The sequence below is a fragment of the Heterodontus francisci genome, chromosome 11 (genome assembly GCF_036365525.1).
Source record: "Heterodontus francisci isolate sHetFra1 chromosome 11, sHetFra1.hap1, whole genome shotgun sequence".
NCBI lineage: Eukaryota > Metazoa > Chordata > Chondrichthyes > Heterodontiformes > Heterodontidae > Heterodontus > Heterodontus francisci.
This window is the reverse complement of record NC_090381.1, coordinates 91324902-91342768: the sequence shown is the minus strand read 5'-3', so window position 1 is coordinate 91342768 and position 17867 is coordinate 91324902. Positions and strand designations below refer to the sequence as shown.

At 40.5% G+C, this 17867-nt stretch overlaps 1 protein-coding gene across 4 annotated transcripts in view; it reads left to right on the top strand.

The window, feature by feature from the left end:
* The first annotated feature begins 7195 nt into the window (after positions 1–7195).
* mecom (MDS1 and EVI1 complex locus) overlaps positions 7196–17867 on the top strand; it is an 815679-nt gene continuing 805007 nt past the window's right edge. For all 4 annotated transcript variants that reach the window (XM_068042483.1, XM_068042482.1, XM_068042481.1 and 1 more), the window contains exon 1: positions 7196–7384. In XM_068042483.1, the coding sequence (XP_067898584.1) occupies positions 7348–7384 (37 nt within the window). In that variant the 5' untranslated portion in view covers positions 7196–7347. The remainder of the gene's footprint in view (positions 7385–17867) is intronic.

Sequence of the window (17867 nt, the reverse complement as noted above, 5' to 3'; positions counted from 1 at the left end):
CACTAATGATTAAAGCTTGGAGCGGGGGTTAATTTGAGTAGGGTTTTTGTAGGAGATACACAGCATGAAAATTAACAAGCACAATGAAAGCATGGCGGTTGAAGTTGCAATAATAACGGCGCTGAAACTACTATTTCGGGGAATACATTGATATAATTGCTAGAATGGGGGTAGACTGGATAAATTAACTGCTGGATAGGTTTGGTGCTTTATTTTTGAAGTTATGCTGAAGAGAAAGGTGAGGGCGTTTGTGGGATTACACAAACAACGCTGTAACGCTGTAAATTTTAACTTTGGAAAAATATTTCAAGATTTTGAAATTGGAGTTCCCGGAATTCGTAACCTGGAGATTCACAGTCCTAATAAAGGATAAACTTGACCAAATGTCATCTCATATTAGCTTTTATATTATAATTAATATATAATTTTAAAAAATTACAAGATGTGTAATTGTTTAAATCCGTTGTCCAGTGGAAGTGTGTGCATTATAAGTAACCCCAGTTTAACCCTTTCAGGTTCGCTTAAGATTTTATGCACTGGTGTTTTATTGAATCGACCTACAAGTCAATATTTTGGATTATGAATAAGAATTTTTTTTTAAATAACCTTATTTAGTTTTAATGGTCTTGATGAGAAACGGAAGTGTTATTCTAAGGGGCAGTGTCCAACAATGTTCTGCTCCCTCCGTCTTGGGAAAGGTGAAGGTCCTTTTCATTTATTTATTTTCTCTCACTCAGTGTTTCGATTTCAAGCTCCCCTGCTGGCTCCGTTGATGAAAGCGAGTCGCTGGGTCATAAATACCAGAAGATCCCTGGCTCAATTCCTCTGTTGGATGTTAGGGTATTACCAGCTTACAGAAGAGGTCCATTCAGTATTCCCACTTCCGATCTCTAGCCGGTGATCCCTGCTGAAAAGTATGTCCCAGGGGAAGATTGGCAATGGCTCTGCTGCAGAAGAACCCTCTGTACTGGTTGTCGAGATTCACACATGGCTACCTGGACCAGGTATTGGAAGGATTTTGGTCTCTGTGGCGACATATTCTAGATAGGAGACTAGGAGAAAATTAGCAATGAATAAAGCTAAGATCAGTTGTAGAAGCTAGTGCTCAATTGCCTTGAAAATTTGGGCATGTGAGGTTTGCCTCTATGTTTCCCACTGCTGAAAATCTTGTCAGTAATATCCATATCTGGATCCTTGATGAAGAACCCTTCGATTAATTGGACTTATCGAAAGTCTTAAAGTTTAGCACCATTCATGACTGAACAATTACCACTGTACAGTCATCTCCCAAAACGATGCGCTCATGGCTATTCTGTTTTCTCTTGAATTGGTCGCTGACTCTATACTTTAGTTACTGGTTCATATTCCACCCTCTCTCCCCCCCCCCCCCCCCCCCCACCCCCCCACCACCCCAACACCATCAACACACCACCTATTCTCTCTGTATTTTCCTTCTTCATATCATAACTGTCCCTATTCATTCTTCAATCTTATCACACCTTTTCTGATTCATCAATTTACTTCAAATTTCACTCTCTATATATGATTTACATTATTTCCACTGTGCAATCGTTTAATTAGATTTCTATACATTACAACAGTTCATCAAAAGTGCTTTATTGGCTATGAAGCAGTTTGGTACTTCCTGAGGTATGAAATGCACCTTACAAGTGCAGGTTATTTATATCCTGATCTTTATTCACTTCAGTTCCGGGAAGACCAAACGCAGTTTCTTCATGTCCAACCAACAGCTCTTATTTTTTGGCTCCACTCTATCTTCCTCTCTTGAAAGTCCTGTCTCCTCCATTTTCAAGTTGCCCTCCCATTTCTCCATTGCAAAAGCTGCTTCCCATAAACATGCTTTCCTCGATTGTGCCAACACGCCTTTTCCCCTCAGCCCTCAATAATCCATAAAGTCCAAAGGCATGCAAAACTTCACTGTTCTTCCAAAATGTTTTTATACTTCTGGGGATGATGAAACGCATTGCCTGATAAACAATCCCTCTCACTTCTAGCTGACAACCTCTCACTCTATTTCAAGCTTTCTTGCTTCATTCTATTCTGTGGCTGCAATTGTGATTATTGCTCCAGACTTGCCTCTCTTGTTCCTCCAAAGCTGCAAATGCAACAGCCTATGGATTCTTCCTTCTCCTTGCATTGGCATGAAGACTCAATGTCTCATTGTACTGCTTCCTACTCTAATCCATTCATTTCCTAAGTCCACAAAACATTGGAACTCTGAACCTCCCTCAACCCTTCATTCTTACATGTCTAGGTTTTTGAAAACCAGGGATTGACATCCCTCCTTTACTGCATTCTGATTTACATCTCTTCTGATCTTTTCAAAGTGCCCATATTCAGCATTACAAACTGTCAAATTACCAATAATATTTAAAAGGGGACATTGGCAAACAGAGTTGGAGTCGAGCATACCTCCTCACCCTTATTCAGGAGTCACACACAAGTGATCCTAATCTATAGTGCCCTCCCTGAGGGTTGAAATCTCCTGCTTGTATGGAGAGTATCAGTAAATCCTGGCATTTGTCTTGCTTTCATGTGTAGACCTTTCATCACTGTTACAGATGTCTGAATAGGCCTGTCTCCATCGCTCACTTGCTTTCTCTCACTATTCATTTAGAGCAGGCTGGAAAATGCCTACTCCCAATTTGGTCCATGGGGTGAGAAACTGAGGGGAAAAGGATGAGAAAGAGGAGCAAATAATGGATTTGTGGCAACTGGTTTTCTCCAATGATGCACAATTTGCCATGTTTTGTTTCATTTAGGTTGTTTTGTTGCAGAAAAATCACATTTAGGATTTGTAGGGTTGATAGCTTTGTATCTAACCTGTGCTATACTTGTGTCAGAGAATAGCCTAAGCTGGATAAATCTAAAGCTTGCTCTGCGCCCACACATCTTAAACATAACCTCAGATATTTGCCACCTGTTACAACAATGACAGTGACAATTCCATTTCCTACATTAGCCACTCATCATCTGAGTGACAGTCCCCATTCAATACCAATTTGTGTCACACTGTAGATAATTTTGTTCAATGAGCCCATGTCCAATATGAAGTGAGTGACACCTATCTAAACTTTGGATGTAGAATACTTAATAGTGAGTTGGATTGAAACCCATCGCAAACCGAGGAAAATAAATTGTGCATATCTCATGACACCACCAGCAGCCCAGCCCCCATCTCCCACCCAGACCATCTGCCTCCGGCTTGACTTTCTCCTTCATTCTCTCTCTATCTTCCCTCGCTTTCTATCTTTGTTTTTTCTCTTTCACCTCTCGGTCTCTCACACATGCACGTCAAAGTTTGGTGTTTGATGTGAATGTATCAAATAAAGGTACGGTTGACTTTCGCAGAGTGATGTGCGCCTGAGCTTGTCCTGAAGTTGTTTTTTTGGCGGAGTTAGCTTGCGTGCATTCGCACACTAACCCTATAGAACAATGATAAATATCCCTCTTGATCACTTGATTGATTACCTCTCTCAAAGGTCACGCGGGCTTGCAGTAATTTCCTTTCGCCCGAGGCTTCCTTTTCACTTTTACTCTATCCACGACAGCTCGACGTGTTCAAGACACCCCCTTCTCTCCCTCCCTCTCTTTGGCAACCCACGAAACTGACAAATAAATAATATTTAAAGAAAAAACAACTCCTTTAGAAAGCAGATGTCTAATTTGCTCATGTCGCTCGTGCAGAAACGTTCCAATCCCTGTATGATCCAGGCTTGCTGCTTTGAAAAGGTACAGCGTCCAACAGCCGGCTGCTTGCAAACCTGAACGCACTCGGCGTCTCCAGGGTCTCCAAACGGCATGTTCTCCCTTGGACAGGATTTGGATTTGAACCGCTGGACAAGCTATTAATTTATCCCGACTACCCAAGGCCCTGAACCCAATTAATTTCTAATAATTACAGCCCAAGGGGCTATACATATCTCTCTGCTACTTTCCACTTCTGCCACTTAATGCCACCGAGGTCGGCGAATAATAAGTGTATTTTTTAAAGTGTTATTAAGAACAGTGAGTTATGGCAATGGAGGAGAAAAAACGTTTCCATTTAGACTAATTGAGCCTGTGCTGGAAGCTTCAGCCCATGCGTCCAAATGAGGGGAGTTGGTTAATCTCCATTCGCTGGCTTTGGTCAGACACTAGTTTAATTTTTAAACAGCTCGCTTTAAATCAGTCCTTGAATAAACAGTATATAATTGCATTACAGTGATTAAATTAATCTACTGGTAGTTAAGGGAATCTTGATTTTTCTATTGTGCCCGTTCTCCTGGAATTCAATAGCATGAGGTAAAGTTCAGTGAACAGGGACAATGGCAGAGAGTAACTGCGAATAAACTCGTCCAACAAACACGTAATTGTTTGACAATATGTGGAAGCAAAAAAAGAGAGCCGCTAAAACGGAATTCTATATTTTAATCGGGTGAAAACTATTCCTGTCGCGGTAAATCGAGACTTTCGCTGCTGGTTTTTTTGGCACGGCTGATGTACACAGTGTGGGGAACAAGTCACCGAGTAGAAAGCTCATTCCACATTTGTAGGAATTTCATTCCAATGTAATTTACATATAAACCAAGAGCAGGCAACAAGCTCAGGGCCAGATGGGGAACTCTTCAAAAATAAGGACAGGTACGGAGAAGAAGGGGTTCAAACTCGCTCACAAACTTCGCCATATCTTACGATATCATGATTATTATTTTTAAATTCCAATATTGATATAATAACGAATGCACCATATTGAGATCACAAGTGCGCCGTTCAACTTACAAAATTAATCATTTATTTCAAAAGGAAAGCGAGGTGATCTGAAAAACCGACCCACGTCGCTACTAATTAATAAAAAATAATATGATTAGAATAGGCTGATGGGGAGCGATTGATCATCAATAAACACCGTGTTTGGAGGTTCCTATTATTGATATTCTCCAGTGCTATTGCTTTAATAATTCGACACATTATTTCATTTACTGTATCTGCTGAGAAGATCTTATTTTTCTAATGCTCCCCGTCCGACCCGGAGCAGGTACCAATTAATAACAAATTCTGATTTTCAGATCGCTTTCTGACATAGTTTTTTTAACTATCCAAATATCCCATCTCCTTCCAATGACGTATTTAAAATGTTCTTTTTTGAACGGCCCTGTTATAATCTGGATATAACCTAGCCATAGCATGTCTGATAATACTAATTTTAAATATTCATTATATGGAATATTTTTCCCTCCTACAATCTCTTTGTAAGAACAACCTCCCTCCCTCCCCCACCCACTCTCCCACCTTGCCCCCAAAACGAAAATGAACTTGATTCCCGCTTGTATTTCTGGAATTTAATTTAAATACACCTGATTTCGTGTCCTGAACTTTTGAGACTAAACATTTCACAGCCACACCAAAAGTGAAGCTGCTCCAGATACACGGAATTGAATTTGTAAACTCGAATAGAAAATGCAAGACCAATGGAAAAATGCGACGTTATTTATAAATTTTCCAGATTAATAAAAAATGAGTTATTTTTCTTTGGCGCTGTTAGCCTCGCATTGACACGTTACTCTGTGTGTAGGTATTTGTGCCCCGCTCTGTGTCTCTTTCCATGTGATTCGAAGGATGTAAAAGCTATGAAGAGGGATTTGTTACAATCTCCATTTCAATGACTGTTGATGTGGTGAAATTTAAAGCCATTTTTACGGGAGGCATGCTTCCATGGAACATACTCTGGGTGTAACAGGCTCCTTCAAACACAGCCACCTGGGCTTTCAGGACGGGGGAGTCCCCACATTGCAAGGCGTCCCCTTTAAGATCCTGACTTTACCACAACAGACCTGGTAGCTGTTGGCCTTTTATGTTCTATAATCGCAATCATCTTCGGGTATTTGTATGCATGGGAAAACCTAAGGGGCCGGTAATTTCGCAATAAACCGTAGCCAGCGGATGGCAAACTGTGTTCGCGGTGTAAAATAAATAGAACGAAGATTGATTGATTGAAGTTCTCTGCTAACGAAATAGCCGAAATTCCACATTTCCAGAGTGAATCGCTGTAGAGCGGAAAGATTAATGTGCTGGGAACATGAACGTTTCAAGCTAATTGAAACTTTCGATTTCTTTGTTTCAAAATATTTATCATATTATCAATATTATAAATATCAACGGCGGTCAGGGGCATAACTCACAGTTACATGCAAGAGAAACCGGATTACCTAATTCACCGGGAGAACATATCAGGAAAACTTTTTTGGGGGAAAAAAACTTTTTGAGGTAGTTGACCGAGGATGTGGGATCATCCTCACCCAGAGATTGTGTGTGTTACGCGCGTGTGTTGTATGTGTCTGTTTAGACTGGGCACTGGCTGCAGGGCGCAGACCCAGTCCATTATTACCACTAATAACAGCCCTAATAAATCAAGTGAATGGAGAGAGATGGGATCTAGAGCTATATAAGAGATTGAAATGGTTATATTTATTTACAGTCTACTCAAAATGTACACAATCCGAAGATTTTGACGAACCGTCTCCATTCTGGAAACAAATTAATGTGTGGCTATTGTAGCACAATATCGATATACTGACTTAGTGTTTATATATCACTATAACCAGAGCAGGAGCAATCCACTCCAATCACTTGGAGCTGATGTGTGCAGTAACATGTGGTGTAAATGGTGAAATAACCCACTGATTAAAAAAATGAAATCTCCAGAACACACACAGACATCATAATAATACCTCTTCAAGTACATTTCTTTCAACGATTTAATTTATTTGAGGAGGGATTCCTAAATTCCATTGATACATGCAACATATCAGTATGAAATATAGAATTCAGGATACATGCAAAAGGCAGGTACTGCATTACAACCGCGCTGTTAAATTGAAAGTAGACGGAATACTGCACAGCAGTAATGCGAAGCCCGATTTGAAGTCCTACTACGAGTTCATATTTTATTAAATCGGCCAATAGACTGGGCTTACACATCTAATAATTGTATTATTATTAATCTAATTGTTGCGGTTTGTCAGCAGGACAGTGGCGGTCTCTGTACAATCCCCGGGATAAAGGCTGAAAAGCGTCGGGTGCCGGAGGTCACAATCCACTTTTTTTTGACACATTCTGACACAATCTCGCTTAAAGTGATCAATCGCTCCAAACTTTTTGGCGGCGCGGCAGCAAGGCAGTGCGCATGTGCGAAGGTGTCTAAACTGACAATGCGGGAGAGATAGCGAGTCCGGATTGAGAAAGGGAGAGAGAGAGTGTGTGTGTGAGAGAGAGAGTAAGGGAGAGAGAGAAAGAGAAAGACATCCGAGAATCTAAGAATCCCCATCTGCGCCGGACACAGCCACCATGAGATCCAAAGGGAGGGCTCGCAAACTGGCCACAAGTAGGTGCAACATCCCATTTCTCTGTCACTTTCCCTTCTCTGCCATTTTGTATGACTTTGTGTGTCTGATCAGTGTCGGGGTCCCATCCACAAACCTGCTTAAAGCGATCTCTCCCTCTCCCTTCGTCCCAACGCTGAACACAATCTGTTCAATCTCATCCCGAGTCAGCTACCGGAATGGCATTGGCAGATCTCCCTCTCTCTCTCTCTCCCCCCCCCCCCCCCCCCCACCCCCCCCCCCCTCCCCCTTTCCCCCTTTTAGCTACATCACCAGCATCCAAGGGCTTGTTCGCTTTCGGCTCTTGCGGGCAACGCTGGGTGGGAACATTAGTTCATGGTCGTATTTTGACACTGAAATTTTAGCAAAGTTAAACGCGAGACACGCAGAGAGAGAGAGGAGATTGGAACTTTGAAAAGCTGTGTCCCTCTTGGTGTGCAGGACTGTATTCTGTCTTTGCAAACAGTGGGCGCTGTTGCCCAACTGCGAGGCACCTTCTCAAACTTCAGGCAAGGTCTGCAGCAGAATTGGGGCTTGTAAAGTGAAAAGCAGGTGAATGTGTCAGATGCAAACCTGACCAGAGTAAAGCAGCTTCCTGTCATTCAGGTAGCTTCCGACTAGTGAGGCGGTCTAACTTTCGCCTGTATGTGTGTGTGTTCGGGTACGAAAACCGGACCCATGTTTTATAACCACCTCCCGTCACAAATCCGCCATGATATCGTGAACTGACTTTCTTTTGCACTGTGACTGTTGCGTTATTGCTCGGTAAAGATTTTAATGGATAATATCAGTGCTCCATCGGTTACTGTCTGGATCTGATCCTTTCATGCAAAACTTGTTCGCTCATTTCAAGTAATTCTTTGACATTTGCTTGTATGTGTGTGTGTTCTTTTTAAAAAAATCTTTTCAAACAAAAGCTGTTTTAGTTTATAAGCGAAGAGAAGGGATAAAATGCATGATGTGGAGCTTAAAGCTGGATAAAGGGGTTAGAGGGGAATTTAAAAAGAGTTGATTGAGGAGCTGTACCTCTCCAAGACATTTCTGTGCAAATACTTAAACAGCCAACTTCCCAACAGCTTCATATTTAGACTTTACACAAATAAAACTGGGCAGTTTGTGTTCCGGCACAAATAGGAACACACTGGTTGTGCAATCGCTATCTTTTTTCGGCAAGATGTTGCGGGGGCGGCGTGGGAAGGGGAGGGGGGGTGTTGTCTGTATTATTCGGTGAACAGTAACATGAAAGATGTAAACATGCTGAGAGTGCGGTGCAACAGCACCAGGACCTGAGGGAACTGGCAGCTTAAATATATATGTTATATTTAAAAACTCATCTGTGTGGTTTTAACGCTTAGCTTTGGTCTAATTATTACCCGAATTAGATGCCCTGTGATTTGCAAAACCCACAAGAGTTTGTCTTTCACCTACTGACCTGCTAAAAGGCGGTGATTCAACTTCGCAGTGAGCTAATAGCTAGAAAGCAGCATTCAGAATGGCCGCATTAATAATTTATTACCTCCTGTTATACAGAACTTCACGCTGCAAGTGATTTAATAAAGACTTTTTGTTTATGATGCTTTAAGTGTTATGAAAGAACTAGACTGTATTCTTGCTGAGCGTTTTGCCTCCTCAGCCCGTGTGCCTTTCTGTTACCAGAGTTTGGTCTGACATGCTTCCCTTTTAACCAGCTCTTCAGAAAGACCTTCATGGTTTTCACTTCCAACATTGAGCCTGTTGCCTGCAGTTGCTGGTCATCATATTTAATGCATCGCTAATATTTCACGTGTTCACTATCTTATGAGAGTACTAAGTGAGAATCAATCTTGTAACTGACACCACGTCATTAAACTATAAGAAGTTTATTTCTAAATATTATTTTTTAATGATTTCTTAACACATCAAGCGATGTGACAGATTGTTTGGGGTCTCCCACTGTGTCGGCAGACTTCACACATAAACATGCACACACTCAAACCTTAACTGAAGACCATTCAAATTAATAAATGGATTATCGTGTCTCAGTCGGCGATCTTGAGTAATTGTGTAGTAACTTCACATAGGTGTATGTAGTATGCAGGAATAATTGATTGCTTTTTTCATCGTATCCAGACAACAGTAGTGGGACTTCTGTCATTATCTGAAGGGACTAAATCGTGAATTCAAAATCACGTGTAACGTGCAATTTTCTAATGATGCAGTATCAATTTACAGTCTTTTAAATCACTTCTAAATTGTTTTCTTTAAGTCTAATTTTCGGTTTGCGTCTTATTGCAGCAAATGTCAACATCCAGTTTGAGAAAGATTTCATTAATGTAATCACAATGAGGTAATTACAAAACTTCCCAACGGCATCAAGTGTTTTAAATAATTATTTTAAAGAGTTTTTGGTATATGCCTAGAGGGGAGCTAAGGGAAAGGGGATTAGTCCAGCGTTAAACATGTTCTAATGTAAGAATGCAAACTAAAACAGCAACGGGTATCGTCTTAAACATGTAGCCCAGAGAGAAAAGGTCTATACCGTTTCAGATCAGAATTGTTTTGAATCTTAATTGCTCTCCTCTGTGACACGGAGTATTTTTAAATCCCTATAAAGATAACAGGAGGCGAGCTGTGATGCGAGACGGATGGCCATAATTATTGGTGAAATAAAAGTAGTTTTAAAATATATTTGAGTGTGGCTGTTAACGCATCAAAGGATTATTTTGTTCCGGAAAATCAGAAGGTTTATTTTGTTTTGAAAAGTGGCTGACTTCAGTATCTTGCTTTGCATGTAGTAAACGGCCCAGAAAGATCCACACACATTGCTTGGGTTCACAATCCTTCCTTTACACTATCGGGCTTCATGTGTTTTGAACTCAGCAACAGACAAGTACAAGTCTGCTATGAGTTTCATTCTGTGGCTTCACACCCACCCCCCGCTCCCCACTCCCCACTCCCACCCTCTTGGAACGCTATCAGATGGCAGCTAATTTTGATGTTATTCTTTGATAGATCGGATTGTCACAGGCCTGAAGTTCAATTATGTCCCAGTTCTGTTCCGTTTATCTTTCGCCGAAAGTTCTCGGCACAGGATGCGTGGCCGTTACATAACGACTGTGGATTAAGAGTAGAACTGGTGTATTGTCAATCAATGCAATTTTGTTTTTAACGATACGTTAAATTCAAAATAAAGTGTTTCCTAACCAGCTTCTCGGTTTCATAAATAACAAAATAGACGCCCTCGTAGGTCAGTGAGAGCAACCAGTTAACACACTACGGAGATTTATTGTAAAACTTAAAAGGTAAACTTTCAGATTGAAGTATCTGGATCGCATGAAACTGTTGAAACGTTTTCACTATTGGCATCTTGCAGTGGGTTTTGCTGTGTTTTACTATAAGCGGTTAAACACGTGAGCTGTCTGCAATTTTTATTTTAATATCTGTGCATTTCAAAATACAGCCCTTTAAGTCGCAGTTATTACAGAGCCGCTGCCGCATGCTTTGCACAAAAGTTCTCATCTCCAGTTGTTTTTATTTCTTGTTCTTAACTTTTAAATCTGTGGTTTACACGGTATAGTGCCTCCATTTCAGTTCAAGGTTGGCGATTAGGTTTTTTAATACCTAATGTGATCTTCAGTGTTCAGACTTTCTTTTGTCCATCGGCTTTATGTTAAGTTGAGAACTTGGCTTTCTGAATGGGAAATATCTATGCTTTTAGTCGGGAAAAGTTCCTTTGCCTCTTGCGCTCTCGGTTTGTTGTTTTTGTGCATCTCACTATCTGTTTCTCTCGCCCTCTCTTTTCTGACTCTGATAACTGTTTCCCTATGCTTGTATCTCATTATCTGTTTCTCTCTCTCTGGCTGTTGAGTGTTAGGTCACATTCAGTCATTGTGCTCCAGGCAATGAGTTGATTTCAAATTCAACTTTACACCTTATTTTCCCACACAGAGACTGCTGTTACTTTCCCACTTCACATACTCTCAGCATTCTGCACATGGAGTTTACTATTACTGCAATAACATCTGCAACATCTGATGAAGGGACGCGGTGTTTTGCAAATATCAATATTAGGCATCGCATTATCATCGAGTCGTGAAATAAAATTTTAAAAAGCCTTAAAACACAACGCGGTATTACTGAAATCCTCTGCAATAAAAAAAGCTTTCATAATTTTGTTTCACATACTTAAAAGATTAGGAGTGATGGAAATGAGGGGAACTGATAAAGGAAGCACCAAATATAACAGCGACAGTGTTTAAAATAATTTAACCCTGTACTGTGGCGAATGGAGTATGAGCGGAGATTAACTTTGGAAACCCTTTTTTAAAAGCTGATTCTGTTCATGTTCTTTAATCGGGTTTGTGGCGTTATGCTGTGTCCTGCGGCAGAGATCTTTTGTGATCCGTGTATTTTCTTGGAAAGGGGAGCGGGGGTGGGGGTTGAATCTGTTCCCTGACTTCTCACTAACTAAAGCGAGAGGTGGAATCATAGCCAGAAATAAAAATAAACATCCAGAGTAAGTTCTTAGAAGGATGTCAACTTCTGAGCTCGAATTCAAATAGCCGGTCCAACTACAACCTGGAGTTCCTGAATCACATTACTTAGGACACAACCCAATAAACTGCCTGCTAACAGACTTCATCATCCTGTTTTAGAGAATCGAAGTTTTAAAGAGCGAATAAGTTAGAGCTATTGGGAGGAATCTGAAACCTTCCCCCGCCGAGGGTGATTATTGATTTCTATTAAAAGAGAAGGTTTTGGTTTCCTTGTCCACTGCTTTTCCCCTTGAGACGCACCCTGGCGGGAAGCCAGTCCTGTACAATATCAACACTGAATATTCCAATCCCCAGACTACTTTTAACTACTTTCTAAATAAATAAACTCATTGTGTGTCTGTGTTAAAAATTATTTCACCTCTTTTATAAGCTTCAGCATCTCATTATGCTGACCTCAAAGGCGGAGACCCTGGCGGTCATACATCACGGCGTTGGGCATGTTGTACAGCTGTACACCTTCAGGCAAGTGGGGGTGCTGGGCAACACGAACACAATATGGACCCTTATGAGGGCAGCCTTGTGATATGATAACCAATCATCATTTTCTAACTCGAAACTAAAACAAGTGAGTTCAGCGTAAATCATTGCGGCAAGGGGGGTCATGTGGTCTTTAGCAAGAGAGGCGCCCCACAAACACTCTCCTCCACATGGCTCTGGAGGCGCACTCAATGTTCGCTGCCATACACCAGCAATAATAAACTTGATTTTACATCGTTAGGGTCACTCTCCGCCACCAAAGGGCAACATTAGGAACAGTATACAGCATAAACTAAGACCTCTATTGAATTAAAAGTCTGCAAAGTTGTACAACACCGTGGCCTCGGTCATCACACACTGCGCTTGATGCAGAAGGTGTGGGGAACAAGGTTTGGTGGCTAGTTTTCCTCGCACAACATATTCCCTACTTCCTTGATCTTATCCGGAGGGATTCGGGGATAAGCAATCATAATTTCTACACCTCATTCCCAGCCCTGTCATGGCAAGATCAAAAACTCTAACAATGTAGGTTACTCCAATTATTAAGGGCAATTTATTCACCAGTTTCTGGATGGAACCGCCTCAGTCCGGCATGGCAGCGATTAAAGTTAATGTAAACTAGTAGTAAGTTGTTTTCCTTGCAATATGTTTCTCATAGTTAAAAGGGATGGGGCGAAAGTAGCGCAGAACACTTAAAAGGGTTGTGAAAAACAAATCATAGTACAAGATTGTCCCCTTCAAGCAGACACTGGCGTTTTTAAAATAAATGGATCAATACTTTGACAGTGTATCCATTACCTGGCGTGTTTAATTTCAATCTGCATCTATTATTACATTTTCCAGAGTATGTACAAGAAACTGCAGAATTTCAGTCGGGTGTAGTGTTAATTTTTCCTGTTTATTTCAACTGTAGAGTCCGAGGGCTGAGAAGAACAATGTTTCTTAAAAAGCAGGGATGATGTGGGACTGTAATCAGAAGTTGAGATGTGGGTAGGCTTTGATGTTTACCCATCCCCCCATAACACCCCCTCTCCTCAACCACCAACAACAGCTTGTTTTATTGTTTTTCACAAAAACTGGAAGCTATAACATGTTAGCTCTTTATATATGTTTATTGGAAACATCAGGCATATCCATAGATTGTGCATGTCTCCTGTCGGGAGATCCCTGGACGGTTCATCTGACCTACACAAATTTTTCGCCAGTGCAAACAAGTTCGTTAAGTATCGATATGTTCAGCCCTGTTGTGCAGGGTAGAAACTAATGCAGTTAACGCTATTATATATAACCAATGGTGGGATCTTCAGTCTTGTTACATGATACCATTATATTATTATACCTACGGCTACTGTCTTTGGGAGGGAGATAAGCACGATCGATGTAAGGCTGAAGTGGCTCCGAAATAACAAGCTTGACAATGCAATTTTGGAACCACGTTAACCTAAAGTTGTAGACTCAGTAATCTGATACCCGAGCAAAAAAGTGGACAATACCTCAGAGTACTGTTGGGCATTTGATTTCATGGCTATATGGAGTCTAGTGGAAAGAATCTAGCTTCTAGTGATCTGTCTATGCTCCAGGTTCCATGAGTTAGACAGAGTATCCACAATGAAACCTAAAGGGTAGCCTTGTACTCGGACCAGATTCCCAACCGGCTCCATATAACCACACAATCCAATGCTCAACAGGAGGTCATTCCTAGCTGGACAAACAGTGGGAAACTTGTAATTTCTTTTTATTGGTAAGTTGTGTAATTTTAACAGGTTAAACACCATCAGTACCTTGTAGATATTCTGGAATCTCTAATCTTGGCTCTGCCAATTAGGATTATATTCGCTGGAGTTCGGAAGAGTGAGGGGGGATCTCATAGAACCCTATAAAATTCTAACAGGACTTGACAGGGTAGATGCAGGAAGGATGTTCCCGATGGTGGGGCAGTCCAGAACCAGGGGTCATAGTCTAAGGATATGGGGTAAACCTTTCAGGACTGACTTGTGGAGAGATTTCTTCACCCAGAGAGTGGTGAGCCTGTGGAATTCAGAAAGCAGTTGAGGCCAAAACATTGTATGTTTTCAAGAAGGAGTTAGATATAGCTCTTGGGTCTAAAGGGATCAAAGGGTATGTGGTGAAAGCGGGAACGGGCTACTGAGATGGATGATCAGCCATGATCATAATGAATGGCGGAGCAGGCTTGAAGGGCTGAATGGCCTACTCCTGCTCCTATTTTCTACGTTTCTATATACCAAATTTGTGATGTTAGGTAAGCAAGGTTTATCCCTGTGGCAAGAAACATGCACTCTGTAATGGGCAAACAGAAGTTGTACATGCGTGTTTTCTCAGTAATTTGCTTTGGAGTCTTTTAGACATGGTGATGGGTTTCTGTGAGTGCGAGACACACAGGTGACCAAAATAAAATGGAACAGTCTGTCTTGTGATAAATAGGCAGCTTTTTAATATGTGCATTCAGTACAAATGCAGTACCTTGTATACAAAATCAATTTCCAAAGATTCAGTCCTGTCACTTTAGGCAGTCACTTGCATTTGTGGAGCAAGACTGAGACACAGTGCACATTGCAGAGAATGACCTAAGATCATCAATACATTACTGGCCACCAGCTTTGTCTAATTTCTGAAGCACAACTATTCTTTGAATATATTCAATAATGCATGAATTGGATGATATACTGGTCTGTGTTTGTCACTAGAGATTTTTAGCACAAAAGTTTTCTAATATATACGACTTGTTCCAACATTGAATATTTTGTTTAGCATCAGACGATAGTGACCCAGATACTTGCACTTACAATGTATTGTCTACAAGTGGCAATACAGGGAAGAGACAGCCTGCTCTATTCATGCAACAGACAGATAGTAATAGAAATCTTAGGAATGTACAGACTGGTGGAACATACAGGGAGATTTCCATTCTCTCAGACTGATATAGAAGTGTAACAGGTGCAAGGAAACTGGAAAATCTGTCTCAGTTCTATATAGATGGATTTGTGTCAATTTGTGCTGAGAGCAATATTCTGGTAGAGCTTTTAAACTGACCTAAGGTAGTCTCACCAAAAAGGAGTGATATCTTCATTTATATATTCAAATGGGTTTAAATCAATCTTTGCTCAATTTTATGTTGCTTGAGATGGGATTGGGATGGATGCTTACTTTGTCCATTTGGGGAGCGCCGAATGGAAGCTCCATGAGAGACAGAGCTCCTGAAAGCTGTAAGGCTTTTCAGCTCTTTCTAGATTTTACACTTTTACTGTAAGTGTTTTGTACTAACTTCTGTTATAAACTATATATAACCAATGTGCCTCCCTAGTTAAAGAAAATAATCATTACAATATGAATGCTGTCTCACAGAATAAACTTCATGAATAACAGTATTTTTAAGCAGTCATGGCCTGATCTCCACCTAGACCCAAATGCTACAGTTTCCTCCAAGCTATAATTCCATATTGAATTATTGAAACTCTGGAAATACAGAAGACAATATTTTTAATTGCAAACTTCATACAGTTTTGTGAGCAAAAAATTAGAAGTGTTTGGATGTTGGCATATAATCTCTGGTGCTTCATTTAGATTTGCTTTATTCCAAGTAGGTTCAGCTTGCTGACCTTAGAGTCAATCCTATAGTATAAAGTGAAAAAGTTACATATATACAGTCAGTATTGAGGTATCTGATCCTGTGATATGCAAGTCTGGTTGTGAACACCATCCCTATCTACCAACTTGTTGGTGTGCAAATATATTTATCTTCACTTGTGTAAATATGTGTGTGAGGTATTTGTACACTTAGGCAAGGCTGAAAGGTGATCCATCATGATCTGGAACTAAAAAACATAAAATTAAGCATTTGTTATTACTTGCTGGACCTAAGTTTGTATAAGATAACCACATGCAAAGTAGAGGGTCACAAGCTGAATTAACGTATTGCCACAGAACTAAATGTAAGCATGGCTTTTGCTTGAGACTAGTTATGATCTGATTAATGCATGCATTATTGCTGCATATGCAAAACATTCAATGATGCAGCACTTATCCTTTGATTTAGACAGATAATCATTAGGTATGTAAATTTAGCAATTTTCAGTAGGAAAGTAAAGCCCATTTTTTCCATTCCTCTGTCAGATCACCAAGTGGATCAGTAAACAAAGAATATTGGAGTTAAGATTCCCCTTTTTTTCTGAAAAAGAGAGAAATGTTTTATGTCCAACAAGAGCAACCTAGTGTTATGAAAGTGCTTCCATTTTTTTTAATATTTTAATTTTTTGAGGACTTGTGTTAAAACTGAAAAACCTCCATGGATGTGTTTTTTTTCTTACCAAGTTCACTGAAAGGACACTTGAGATGTTGTTTGAAAACAACCTGTGCTGGAAATCATGTGCTTTAAGCTCAATAAACAACAGGAGCCTTGGTGACCTGGAGAAGATGTTTACAGAGAAGCCACATGTCAAGGTTTATGGAGGTCAGGAGGTTGACTTTGTGTTTGGGGTGTGAACTGTTTTGAACACAGTTGGAAATCAACTTGCCAAGGACAAAACCACCCAGCTCACCTCTTTCTCTACTTCTTTGAAGAAACTCTGCAAAGATCCAGTGTGGGAGAGCTAAACTTCCTGTTGCTGTATCTCTCCTGAGAAGCTGAGAAAACCTGCCAGATTAATTCTCAACACCGCCTGAAAAGAATTGCTTTAGAAAAGATCCCAATGACTCGTCTCCGTATACCTGGACACCAGACCAAAAGGGACAACTGGCTTCCTTCCATATCTTTACTTCCTTCAAGAATCAGCAAGTATTTGGCCAAAGCATTCTTTTGTGTCTTTTTTTGTACCAGACCTCTGCAAAGAGAATTTCTGTATTTATTTGATGGGGGTGGGGGGGGGGCGGAATTTAAAAAAGTAACTTTCATATTTCAATCTGTGTGTTAATGTTTTGCTTCGTTAGTGAATAAGTCTTGTTTGATAAACTGATAATTTTGTTGTTTATTAAAGAAAACTGGTTGGTGTATTTTATTCTAGGATAAAAAGTAGGGTATATGATGGACCAAAACGGTAAAACTTTTAAAAATATATGTTGTGACCTGCGGAGAAGTGGAACTAGAAAAGACAGTGCACTCCTCACACCACAGTCATAACACTAGTAATGAAATACTGGAATGCAAGATGTTGAAATGTGGAAGTCGCAAGAAAGTAATTTCATTAGCAGTAATGAAAAGGTATCAGCCAATCACAATGCACCTGCAATAATCCTTTAATGCTTTTTAAGCAGCTAATGAGCCACTTAACTGTTAGAAATGTCAAAGTTCATTCATCCAGATGTGGAGTGTACAGTTGTAGGAGAAAGTGACTAAACACCAGCAGAGATAATCCTGATTTACCTACAAGGCACTGCGTGTGTTTAGGCTCAGAACAGTAGCCTTGATTTTCTGCCACAGACAGTCCAGTGGACTCCCAAGTCTAACCTTGGCAGGAAT